At 32.2% G+C, this 13,791-nt stretch overlaps 1 protein-coding gene across 2 annotated transcripts; it reads left to right on the forward strand.

Moving 5' to 3' along the window:
• The first annotated feature begins 8 nt into the window (after nucleotides 1-8).
• LOC134718878 (uncharacterized) lies at nucleotides 9-12,504 on the forward strand. 2 transcript variants are annotated; one of them, XM_063581710.1, is made up of 5 exons: nucleotides 9-89; nucleotides 3,713-3,804; nucleotides 6,084-6,237; nucleotides 8,668-10,500; nucleotides 12,017-12,255. In XM_063581710.1, exons 2-5 carry the CDS (start codon nucleotides 3,736-3,738, stop codon nucleotides 12,022-12,024), a joined length of 2,064 nt encoding a protein of 687 aa, XP_063437780.1. In that variant the 5' UTR covers nucleotides 9-89; nucleotides 3,713-3,735; the 3' UTR covers nucleotides 12,025-12,255. The 2 variants fall into 2 exon arrangements, with proteins under 2 accessions (XP_063437780.1, XP_063437779.1); XM_063581709.1 differs by having other exon boundaries at nucleotides 11-89; nucleotides 8,668-10,694; nucleotides 12,017-12,504.
• Nucleotides 12,505-13,791: the final 1,287 nt, after the last annotated feature.

Here is a 13,791-nt window from a genome sequence, read left to right on the forward strand (position 1 = left end):
TTTGTTTACAAATTAATAATCTGGATCGACGTCTCGCCGACGCTTTAAATCAGAAAAAATTGTAAGCAAACCAGAAATTTGATAACAAGGTAACTAAAACCAAGGATTTGTTTAGTTAGAACTATACAAATCCTTGATAAAACATATGCTATGAGGTACCATACTAAATATGTCTCTTGAATTACGTGCAAAAGTATATATGACAATGAAAAAAGACTGTTCACAAAATATACATCACACAACATATGATACTGATAGACATCTTCTTCTTCTTCTAATGCCATGGTATCCAGTTATTCATCAGATTTTTGATGATCACTTACTGCTGCGCATGTGTAGGGAGAGATTTGTCCAAAATTTAATATGTGGCAGGCATCACCTTAGCTGTGGTATCGTAGCTCTTTAGGTCCTTTTGTTATTTTTTGACTTTTTGCGGACCTACCTAAAGAGCTACGATACTGCAGCTAGCATCAACTGTGAATGTAGCTGCGGAACTGTAGTGGGTCTCATTCAGTCATTGGGGATTGCCAATATTTCGTAAGCGTGAAACGTAAAAGTCAAATTATTTTGTCGTGAAAACGGGAAATGAGGTCTTGTGGGACCCGGGAAATGATAAAAAAATGAGAATTGCTTACGTACATGTACATAGTCAGTGTAAGCGGGATACAGGAATCTGACCACTCAGTAATAGACATATTTACACTTGTATGCAAATTTGTCCGCCATTACAGAGCATCACACAGGTCCCCGTAAACTTTGACTTCATAATTCAAATCATATGACGTCACAACTAAAAAGTGATTGTTGCTTGACGTCAAAAGGTTATTCGGAGGTGATATAAGGTCATTCGGAGGCAAAATACAGCTAAATACCAAAAGTGTAAATACCTTTATAGGGATCTGTGAACCCCCCAATAAGACCCCACTGTAGCTCTTAGGTCCTTATGTTATTTTTTGACTATTTGCAGACTATGGACAAATAGTCAAAAAATAACATAAGGACCTAAGGGCTACGGTTCCGCAGCTTCTGTGAATGGGGACGAAGTCTGTATGAATTATTTTTTTGTAACTTAAAGACCAAACAGCCTATTCATTTCTACCAGTGATTTTTTCTTAAAATTTTGTGTGAAGGTATTTCATGATTTGAGGAATAAAATATGATGAAAAAATTGGGGGTCACTGACTTAGTTTTGTCGCTATAGCAACCTCAGTTTTGTGTTTTTCCAAATATAAACATATAATATGGGCTTGTTATATAAACTCTCCAAAAAATACTTTATTTTTATATCAAACCTACAAGTATAATTCTTGTTTCACGTTAAACAGTAGATTTGTATCTATCATATACATGTTCAAGAGTTTTAGACTCGTATTGTTTTGATTTTTAAAAATATGTTTTATTTCATCCCCCGAAAAAATAAAACGTAAAAATGAAAAACGTTTCCAGTTTTAAAAAATATCTACATGTACTAGTGATTTCTTCATATTATTTCAAGAAGGAAAGTGCCATGTGTACTCTTCAAAATATAGCAATAAAAAGTGTATGTCACCGACCTTTCAAAAAAGTTATGAGTAATTTTCATGTTTTTTTCTCGTTCATTTTGAAGAAAAGAGTCTTTCTTCAGAACATTGCATCTGACGTCATAGTACAAACTTTCCTTGCTGGCGCAAAATTTGAAAAAAATTGCAAGTTGGACGTTTGAAACCCACATTTAACACATGTTTAAATATCCAAGAATGACAACTTTATTCACCTACATTTGTACTTTATTATCCGGTAATACAAGAGATTAAATGCATGTGTCAGTATCAGATCTTATGATGTTGCCGCACAATATTAACCTTCAGAAACACTATCTGTCTGAATGGAAAATTATTTAAAATAACCTTTTCACGCCGCTTTTGTTAAGAAAGTCTGTTTTTGTCCTCTGCCCCTCATTACAAATTATTGAAAATAAAAAAGAAGAGATGAAAGATGGCACTGGCTATAGGCTAACTACAGAGTGTTTGACTATATCAGACTAGATGTGTGTGGGTTTTTTTCGCGTCAATTTCAGAAGTTTGCCGTATCTACTCATCTGCTACTGTTGACAGATGGATATATATACAAAAGCACGGACGGACTTCTTCATACCATTATTTTTTCCTGATTAAGATGAACGTATAGACATTACTCCATCTAGTTAGTGAATTCATTATTACTGAATATTTAAGATATATAAGGAAATTAAAATTATAGGTATAATATATGAATTAAAGTTTTTGATTCTAAAATGCTATACATCTATCATAAAATACAATCCCTGTTATTACTTCCTCGCGTGTTTTGAATAAAAGAAACAGTAAGGGAGCTACCATTTGATTTTTATGGGGGGGCTAGGATGAAATTTGAAAAAAAGGCAGGATGAGTAACTTGGCAAAAAAAATAAGGCAGGATGACAATTGTTGTAAAAAAGTCAGGATAAGCTAAGAAAAAAAGGCAGGACCGAACAGACTGAAAAATAAAAAGGGAACAAAGATTTATTTAGAAATAATTTGTCTGTTGAAAACTACAGATTAAGATTTCTCCAACAACCATGACAACTAAATACCAAATGAGTAAATACGCTTATATATATAAATGCAGCAGCTATACAAATATTAAACATCATAAACAAACCAGGGTCAATTTCCACTAAATATGGTTTTCTCTCATTCACCATGTACTCCTACATGTATCTAATGGAAGAGATGTATACTTTCAGGTCAATGAAAAATATAATTCACCTGTAATTCACACTCAGCACAATATTGAAAATCAAAAATGGCACAAGTAAAAGTAAAACTCAGCGAGTGAAATGCTGATCGACAGAAATGCAAAATTCAAACAAAATTGTAAACTTGAACCAGACATGCAATGATTTAGCTAATAGAGTTATATGAAAAAGTGTTGCCTTTTCTTACATTCTGTACATCAATACTCATATATACGAGGACAAAAAACAAAGTGTATCCTGTTTAAATACTTTCTTATGCATTGACTATCATGACTATTCATCTGTGATGTGGTACATGTATAATGAGTCATTTTTTTTTCACTTGACAAACAGTTTCATTTTGTACATGTATATATCATGTATATCAGAAACAGATTATCTTTTTTTACTTATATCGTGTATATACAGGAACTTCAACAAGAAAGTTTTTGACATATTTATTTGACCCCAAAATATTTAAAAAGGACAATGAAGAATAGACAAATTCAACCAAGGTCAACTTGGAATGTAGTCTTTAAATAATTTATTAACATTCAAATATTTTATTTTATGTACATGTGGTATGAGAGCCAATGAGACAACTTACCATCCGAGTCACAATTTATAAAAGTAAACCATTAAAGGTCAAAGTACAGCCTTCAACAATTACATGGAAATCAGAACCTTGGCTGAGCAAGCTATAAAGGGCCCCCAAAATGTAAAACCATTCAAAAGGGAAAATCAACAGTCTTACATGTCTTATTTATATATATAAAAAAAAAAAACACTTATGCTATGAGCCACATCAACAAACGACAACTTTGACTGAACATTAAATTCCTGACTTAGGACAGGTGCAAACAATTGCAGCAGGTTTAAACATTTTAATTCTCACTAAGGTATCAACCTTCAAGTGTTTATATTGATAACAGCTTTATCATGTTTATCATTTTAATGATTATTTTTTAACCGTTGTAGAAATGCTGATTAAATGATTCACAATGTCCTACACAGTTGACCTTGAACAGTTAGAAGATGAAGAACTATTGTGGAGTATTTTAGAAACTTTGGTATGACATTTATTGATACAAAACTTCAGAATTCACTGTTGTCTATAAATACTGTGGATTTATAATTATTCGTTGGATACCAATTTTCGTGGGTACAGGTAAATCAAGAAATGTAATGTTCAACGAATGACAAATGTTCTAAAGGCATGATGGGCTTGTATGCAGACCTCGACAAAATCACAAAATTAGATATCCATGAACATACAAATTTTCCTTTATCCACAAAAATTGTCACCGTGAAAATAAATGAATCCACAGTATGATATAGTTAATTTATATTCTCTTGATCTTTTTCAAATACAAGAAAACTGTGATATATATAGAATAATAGGTAGTTGAGTTTTTGATACTGACTATATCATGTGGAATATCGAGACAAGCCCGTTAGGGCGAGTTAAGATATTCAACATGATATAGTCCGTATCAAAAACTCAACTACCTATTATTCTGTTTATCGGTAATTATGATGTCACGCAATGTTATGACGTCACGCAATGTATTGCCTACTATTTTCAGTGATACAGCCAGTAGTACGTTGATACTTGAAAATTTAAGGCAGTAAGATCAAAGGGAAAATATACGAATTACCGATAAATTTAGAATATACCAGTATGCACAATGTAGGAAAATAAACATTCAATTTGCCTCTTGTCTCTGAGAATTACTTGTATACTAACCTAAATCATGTTGATATAACGTACACTACATTTGTAGGTACAAAGTTCATATTTTGTAGAAATAACACTTAGTCACAATCTTCTGTTCTATGGTCAGGTTGTTGTCTCTTTGACACATTCCCCATTTCCATTCTCAATTTTATTATTGTTAAAAATCTATATTAAATTACTGAAAACTCAGGAATAATTACATTCATTTATTATTGCGATTTTGTCATTTTAGACTAAAATGAGATTTTATTTTTTGCAATATTCTGAAAAAATCTGTTTAATTCTTATAAAAAAACTTAAATGGAGTTTAAATTATTGCGACTATCTGTTGCAATTTTAGCAATAATCATGATAATAAAAGCATTGCAATAATTTCTAAATTTACTGTATCTATAAAATGGTGTACATGTATAACACATGTGTTTTTGTTACTGAACCCTCATGGTATATTGGTAGGGTTTTTCAGATACAAATGTTTCCCCAAGGGTGACTGGGGTATAGAAATATGGTCACTTGGTCTTCTCCCAAATGGCAGTAAAACGCTTGCTGAAGTGGGGCATCCGTTTGGCTGTGCGGGATGTATCAAGTTTGCAGTCACATCCGGTCAGAAGGGGACGTTAAATCTGATGCCTCGTGTAAAGAGAGTGCCACGCTCTTTGCACGTTAAGAACCCTTGCAACAACTCTTTGAGGGGTCCGTATGTGGCCTGTTGCAAGGCAAAATTTCTGTCCCTATCCAATATACCCTCCTTTTCCAGTGGCAGTCCAAATTTCTCCGACCATCATCCCAGATGGCCACTATTGTATCAACCTACCTATTGTATTTATTGTGAACTTGTTCTCGTCCTGAATATGCATGACATATTTGCCACTGGATGTTAAGCAACCAACAATCAATCAATCAATCAGATACAAATGCTGGTAATTAAGATTTAGGGGATTATAGATTTTAAATGCAGCTGAACATGAGATATTAATTAGGCTCCTAGCTAGTACAAACATACCAATAACTATAATTTCAGAAATAATTGCATGCATTTATTATTGCGATTTTGTCATTTTAGACTAAAATGTGATTTTGAATTTGCGATATTTAGAAAAATCATGTTTAAGGTAGTACCTAACATTACAGAGAGTTAATTCTGTAAAATCAGCTAAACGTTTCAACATGTTTCATTACATTGTGATGTTTAGTGAATAAAAGACTTCTCAATGATCAAAATTAGCGTTTGTCAATCTGCTATATAACCAGTGTAATTTTTCTGATAAAATGCATATGGTTAGTTCAAATTTTTTGAAATTTTTATATTTTTGTCAAAGGGTAAAAGTTAATGTTTTGTCAAAAATTTTTAGGAAAATCAAACGAGCCAAATTAATTTTTGTGAAGGTGTTGGGTCATGTGGGTACTACTACCTTAATTAATTAAAAAATCAAAATGCGAGTTTAAATTGTTGTGATAGTTTCTGAATTTACAGTATTCTGATAGATGCATTACAGTTCTAGAATAAATGAACACTAAGTGCAATCATGTTATATATGTTTTTTAATTAGATGATATACAATTACTGACATTTTAAACATGTTAAAGACATGATATATTTATTTTTTTCAGGGTAAAAAGCTAAATCGCAAAGGAAAAGAATGTATATTTTTAGTTTCTGGAAAAAACAATGAAGCAGTAATGAGCTGGACCACAGAACTAGGTGGATATTTTTTATCAACATATCCAAAATGGTCCTCATTGTTTCAAGACTTTTGTTGTACAGGTAAGGTTAGGAAATTACTTTGGTACGCCATGCTCCTTAGAAGGTATGGACTTGGCTCATTGTTGAAGCCTGTTTAGTGACCTATAGTTTTAGTCTCTTGTGGGGAGTAGTCTCATTGTCAATCATAGTGATACCACATTATTCTTTTTTATATCCTTTCCAATTTTAACATTGTACATGTCAATATCTTTAATTAACATTGATGAGAACAAATATAGTAGATATAGTAAGAAGTGTATAAGTACAAATGAGATAACTCTCCATCCAAGTCACAATTTATAAAAGTAAACCGTCATAGGTCAAGGAACAGTCTTCAACACAAAGCCTTGGCTCACACCGACCAGCAAGAAAAGCCACTGTCTAATCTATATCAAAAGCTAGAAACATGAAACACTTACATGTATGACCCAGATTCACAAATAACAACTTCTGAACATCAGATTCCTGACTAAGAACCCGTGCAAAAAATAAACAAAGTGATTTAGACAGTCTGGGGTACTACTTTTACAAGTATTTTTTTTTACTTGAAGAAGTAAAAAGAAATATACTTGTATAAGTAAATTATAATGTTTGAATAATCTCCCCTTAATTTTCTCAAATATTTATTTATACAAGTAAATTTTTATTACAATCCCACCAATATCAGGGGCGAATCCATTCATTTAAAAAAAAGGGGGGTTCCTAACTCAGGACAAAGGGGGGTTCCAATTACATGTCCCCATTCAAATGCATTGATCATCCAACCCCTGAACCCCCCCTCTGGATCTGCGCCTGAATATTCTCAAAGTTTAAGTTGTTAAATCATGCCTTTAATGGTTTTTCTCAGGTTAGCTCATAATTTTGATTTAGAGTTCAATATTCCATCTCATTAATTCAACATAGAAACTGATTGCACAAAGATCTTAGGTATTTGCGCAAATTTCAAAAATTGCTCATTTGGGGCGTGTAAATGACCAGAGTACTGAAGATAACGGACAAATGGGATTTTCATTGTCCATGAAATTACACTTTAATGATCAGTTAAGATATTTGCAATGGGCAGACAAATTAAAATTCTTATTGAGCAAAGAAATCCTAAGAATTTAAGAAATAAAGATAAGATGACTTTTTCACTTATATATAAGTAAAAAAAAATCTGAATGTCTAAGGGACATAACTAAGTCATTTTTGTCGAGCCTTCGACTTTAGTCAAAAAAGCTAGACTAAGCGATCCTACATTCCGTCGGCGGCGGCGTCACCAAATATTCACTCTGTGGTTAAAGTTTTTGAAATTTTAATAACTTTCTTAAACTATACTGAATTTCTATCAAACTTGGACAGAAGCTTGTTTATGATCATAAGATAGTATCCAGAAGTAAATTTTGTAAAAATAAAATTCCATTTTTTCCATATTTTACTTATTAATGGACTTAGTTTTTTCTGTGGGAAACATAACATTCACTCTGTGGTTTAAGTTTTTAGAATTTTAATAACTTTCTTAAAATATCCTGGGTTTGTACCAAACTTGGACGGAAGCTTGTTTATGATCATAAGATAGTATCCAGAAGTAAATTTTGTAAAAATAAAATTCCATTTTTTCCATATTTTACTTATAAATGGACTTTGTTTTTTCTGCGGGGAAACATAACATTCACTCTGTGGTTAAAGTTTTTAGAATTTTAATAACTTACTAAAACTATCCTGGGTTTGTACCAAACTTGGACAGAAGCTTGTGTATGATCATAAGATAGCATCCAGAAGTAAATTTGTAAAAAGATAAATCCATTTTTTCCGTATTTTACTTTTAAATGGACTTAGTTTTCTGCAGGGAAACATTACATTCACTCTATGGTTAAAGTTTTAAAATTTTTTATAACTTTCTTAAACTATCCTGGGTTTGTACCAAACTTGGACAGAAGCTTATTTATGATCATAAGATAGTATCCAGAAGTAAATTTTGTAAAAAGATAACTCCATTTTTTCTGTATTTTACTTTTAAATGGACTTAGATTTTCTTCCAGTTAACATTACATACAGTCTGCAGTTTTCAAAACATTTATCAAATTCATAAACTATGCTGGATTTTTACCAAACTTGGACAGAAGCTTCTTACAATCATAAGATAGTATCAAGAGGAATATTTTTATTGATTTTTTTCCTCATTTTTGTTTAGCCTGCAATTTACAGCAAAAGTAGGCGAGACACTGGGTTCCACGGAACCCTTACATTTTTTTTTTACCTATACAAGTAAATATTCACTTGTATAAGTATCTTACAAATTTACTTATACATGTATAAGAATATTTATTTACTTCTTCAAGTAAATAAAAATTACTTGTACAAGTAGTACCCCTGACTGTAAGACCAAATAGAACAAATTGGCAAGTCAACACTAATATTCATTAAATAGTCAAATTACTTTTTTGAATTAATTTTAATTTATATCTTTAGGTGAATTGCCCACAATGGAACAGCTGATGTCACCAGGTGAATTTGCAAACAAAAACACAACGTTGAATAATGTTGAACCACAATTTAAAACAACTTCAATAAAAATCTTGAGTGAACGTAAGAATACAAGCAAATGGCTTCAAGGAAAAGACAACTCAATGTTTCCAGTTAAAGAAATTAAGATAAAAGAAGAAGGGGCCCTGCACAGTGAAGTTATTAAACATTTATGTAAAGATATTGATGTCAAGATTGAAGACAATTCTCAACATTCTGATGAAATGACAGACTGCAACACTTCCTATTCAAATGTCCAAATTGAAGATTGCATCCAAGGTTCAATTGAGGCTGTTGGTGAAATGACAAACTTCAACACTATCTGTTCAAATGTCCTAAATGAAGACAACATTGAATTTGAAAATGAATTCACTGGCAGATCGAAGGAACACAGCATGTTTATATGTTCAAATGTCCTAAAAGAAACAGGTTCAATTGATGCTGGTGGTGAAATGACAAACTTAAACACTATCTGTTCAAATGTCCTAAATGAAGATACCATTGAATTCGAAAATGAATTCACTGGCAGATCGAAGGAACACAGCATGTTTATATGTTCAAATGTCCTAAAAGAAAAATTAAAAGACATCATTCATAAAAGAACACATGTAAATAATTCTCTTGATAACTGTACACTTAGAAATGTAAGCACAAGCAAGGCTGAAGTTGACCACAGTAATGTCTCGAATGGAAACAATATAGTAACAGGTTCTGACCAACAAGGTGCAGATAACTCTCAGAATAAAAGATTAAAGGGTTCAGGTGGCTCTCAGCGAAAATATAAAAAAAGAAAAAAGTCTACACGTGTGCCTTCTAAATGTGTCCCAATTTTACCGAAAACAATGGATGACAATACTTGTACCATTAAATATATTAGGTATGGTGGTATAATAAAAAATTCAACAAGCAAGGCACCTTGTGAGCCTCTTACGACAGAAGAAATAACTACAACAAACACTGGTAATCATTTATTGGATAAAACAATGAAGCAAAATTTAACAACAAAAGAAACTGATTTCCCACTAGCGAAAATAGTAAAATATATACCAGAGGCCAGAAATCGTTCAATAGATAAAACATCTATGAATGATGAAAAATGGAAAATGTCGCGAAAAAAGGAACCTTTATTACCTCTTTCAACTGTAGTCTTCACTAAAATAGTTGGCAGCAAGTTTCCAACAAAAGAAGAACGAACAAAGAAATTTGTTAAAGAAAACAGAATGATTCATGTCCCTCCCAAAATCTTAGCAGATCAGGTTGTTTCTGATTCATTTACTTCTCCTCTTGATACTCATGATATTAGTGCATCATCTAATACTACTTCCTGTCTTGATATTCTTGATATAAGTACTGGTAATTCTGCTTCCTGTTATGATGTTAGTGAATCTTCATTACAAGAAAACATGAATTGTTCACCTGTGAAAGAAAAAGCCAATGATTTTGCTGATAACCATGATTACCATGATAACAAGAGAAATAATCATACAGATTCAACATATCTCAAGCTTGAAATTGAATCATTGCCTAATTCGACTGAAAAAGATTCTGGAAAAAATGATAACGAATATGGATTTCAATTAAATCAAGAACCTAAAGAAGAAAAAAGAATATCAGTCATTTCTGAAAAAGAAACTGCGTATACATATAATAAGTCTAAAATATGCAAATTTTGTAGCATGAAGTTTTCAAACACCTTTTGGTACCACAAGCACCTGAACAGTTTTCACCGATCTAAGTTCAACACTAAATGTGTACACTGTGATGCTATCTTTAAATCTAGTAAGTCTTTAAGACATCACATGGCCATGCATATACCAAGCAATGAAATGCCTTACAGATGTGATGAATGTGGAAAGGGTCTCTTTACAGAGAAGTCTCTAAAACAACATAATTGTGCACTTAGAGTTAAAAACAGACCACAGATTATGTGTGAAATTTGTGGGAAGAGTTATCGTTATACAGAGGGGTTAGCAGTATGTATTATAAGTATTTGGAAGAATTATGTGAATTATTGATTCTCAATGAGACAATTCATAACCAGAGATCAATTGACATGGAAAAAAAGTACAGGTCATCATAAGGCCTCCAACAATGAGCAAAACCTTTACCCCATTGTAGGCTATTCATAAGCACTAACATAAATGAAAACATGTTTGATAGTTCTAAGAGTCTGAATTGTTTTTCAGCATTATTCTTGATCAGGAACACTCTAAGCCAAATATTTGAAAGCTGAGGATGTATAAGAAACGAATCAGTTGAAGAGTTATATGACACAAAAATGCCTAATAAAAGCTGATACTGTGAAAGTACTTAGTACTTAAATTCGTGGGTATCAATTTTCGTGGTTTGAACAATAATAACATGTTCGTGGGTTTTTAAATTCGTGGATTTTTAGTTTTCTAAGAAGAAAAAAGAAAAGCCCAGCATGAAATTCATTATTTCCCATTATGTACGAGATCTATGAGGATATAAAATGAACACTTTAGCAAACTAGCATATCAATAACGGAAATCTGACTTTCGTTGATGAAAAATATTTTTTATGAAAATTATCAGATCAAAAGATTTACAGTTTAGGTTGTAAAAGATTAAATGGGTATAATCCTGCATGCAGTTTTAGTTCTGTTATTGCCATTTAAGTATTATCAGATTCAATATTATTCTCTAGATCAAATTAGTAGTCAAACCTACCGATGAGGACCTTCCCTGGTCTTGATTTGGATAATCATTTTATGGTTGTTTTATTTAGTTGGACACTTAAATTCGTGGATAAAGTAATTCATGAAAACCACGAAAATTGGTACCCAACGAATAAAAGTACTTTCACAGTATATGACCAAAAAAAACCAGACAGCAACAAACAAACGAAAACCATTTAAATTGTGAAACAAAATAATAGAATTGAGGATGGAGACAAGAAATCCCCACAAAAGACCTCAAAATATCATGTTTTAAAATCCATGAATTTTGGATCAGGACCCTTCTGACCTCCTCTCTTCAAGGGCCAAATTTATATGTTTGTTTTTCCAAAAATTATATTCTGATCCCCAATTTTGTGGAAAAAAATGTTATGGTGGCGCACAGATGATGTTAAAAAAAAATGAACCTGGACTATCCCCATATTTAATTATTTAAAATTTTTAAGAAAAATATTTGATAGTGTTGGTAAAACAAATATTTCACAGATTAAATGAAATGAAATTTCTTAATCTAACAAAAATAAATATACCTCCTTTTCAATTTAAATGGTTGCTCCCTAAATGATGTCTTGTTTTAGTTTGTTGTTTTTCTTTCAGGTCCATAAGAAGAACTGTCATCCTGAGAGCAGTCTTCGAACCAATACTAGATGTGGTAATTGTAGAAGACTATTTGATTCCAGGTTAAAGTTGAACATTCATCAATCTGCGTGTAAACCTCAGGAACCATGTGATGTATTTCAGCAAACATGCCGAGCATGCGGACAATATTTTACAGAACTGAGTGCATTAAAAGTGCACATTAAAGAAGCACATCCTTTTCTTTGCTTCATTTGTGGGAAAAATTTAAAACTTGCTCTTTCATTTGAAAAACATATGAAAAGACACAAAAGGGATCAACAGTTTCCTTGTAAACTTTGTTCGGCAAAATATTATGAAAAAAATCTGCTGGATATCCATTTGAAAAATACTCATGGACAAGCTTCGTGTAATGTAGACTCACCCGATGCTAGTGATGACTTTCGAATAGCAGGATATTACCAGGGTTGTAAAATTCTTAAAGTGTCTTAATAAAATGTATAAAATAACTGTTACTATGGTTACAGAAAAGACTTTAAAATATTTTACTTGTTTATTAGAATATTTAAAGAAGTCTTAATTTTAGCTTCTTGTGTACAATTTGGAAATTAGTATGGCGTTCATTATCACTGAACTAGTATATATTTGTTTAGGGGCCAGCTGAAGGACGCCTCTGGGTACGGGAATTTCTTGCTACATTGAAGACCTGTTGGTGACTTTCTGCTGTTGTTTTTTTATTTGGTCGGGTTGTTGTCTCTCTGACACATTCCCCATTTCCATTCTCAATTTTATTTGCTTTAAATTGATGAAAGGCATTGTGTTATTTTCCCATCACTTGGAGTCTATCATCAATATATATCACCAAAAAACCATTTAATTGTGCAACAAAAATAAAATTGAGGATGGAGATGGGGAATGTATCAAAAAGCAACATCCCCAATAAAGAGCAGAAAACAGCTATAAGTCATTAATGGGTCTTTAGCACAGTAAAACAATCCCACAATCATGGATGGGCTTCAACTAGCAACGGAAGTCCTATTAAGAGAGACATAGGTATAGCTATAGGGCAGCAGTGACAGTGCAAATTATTTGTATAAAGCTTTATTTCAGAAAGCAGAAGATCTGGATGCTTCATATCCTGTATGCAGATACCTTTTCCTACAAAGTGTCCATCAATTATATGTTTTCATGGTTGAGTGACTGCTTGAAAAAAAAATGTCTTTTTTTTACATTTGAATTTCTCATTTATAATTAGGGGACGACCATTTGATATTTTGGGGGGGGGGGGGGGGGGCCAGGAGGATTTTGAAAATAAATAACTCAGCCTTGATAATCACAAAAATAAATGGTTTGTTCTGTAGTAGTTTGAAAATAAATTACCTGACTTGCAATGTATTGAAAATAAATAACTCAGCAGGTCTATAGCTTCTTGGGCCTTCAGCGGTTCCAAAACCCTTCAAAAAAAAATTTGCCTCGCTCCGCTCTGCGAAATCTGTTTCACAAGGCTTTGGAAAGAGGCTAGGTAAAATCAAACTAGTTAACTTTATTACTATGTATGTATGTATGCAATACGTGTATATTGCTTGGGAATATAAATGATTCATTTGGTGAAGAAAGTTATAAAATACTTAATCTTAATTATACTAATTGTCTTTCATATTATACTTAATTTTATTACTTTGTATTTGTGTTTCATTTGTCCTGTCTCGCTATGTACTATCTTAAAATGTTATATATTGTCCTCTTGTACACAAGTATGTGTACAAAGGTTATGAATGAAATCTTGAATCTTAAAA

This window comes from Mytilus trossulus, chromosome 5, assembly GCF_036588685.1.
Source record: "Mytilus trossulus isolate FHL-02 chromosome 5, PNRI_Mtr1.1.1.hap1, whole genome shotgun sequence".
In the NCBI taxonomy this organism is placed as follows: domain Eukaryota; kingdom Metazoa; phylum Mollusca; class Bivalvia; order Mytilida; family Mytilidae; genus Mytilus; species Mytilus trossulus.

What these genes read in the sequence shown, in the direction of transcription:
- LOC134718878 (XM_063581709.1), top strand. Translation starts at nt 3,736, where the DNA reads ATGTCCTACACAGTTGACCTTGAACAGTTAGAAGATGAAGAACTATTG. An exon ending in TCAAGACTTTTGTTGTACAG is followed by an intron (nt 6,238 to 8,667) that starts GTAAGGTTAGGA and finishes TTATATCTTTAG; the next exon opens with GTGAATTGCCCACAATGGAA. An exon ending in GTTATACAGAGGGGTTAGCA is followed by an intron (nt 10,695 to 12,016) that starts GTATGTATTATA and finishes TTTTTCTTTCAG; the next exon opens with GTCCATAAGAAGAACTGTCA.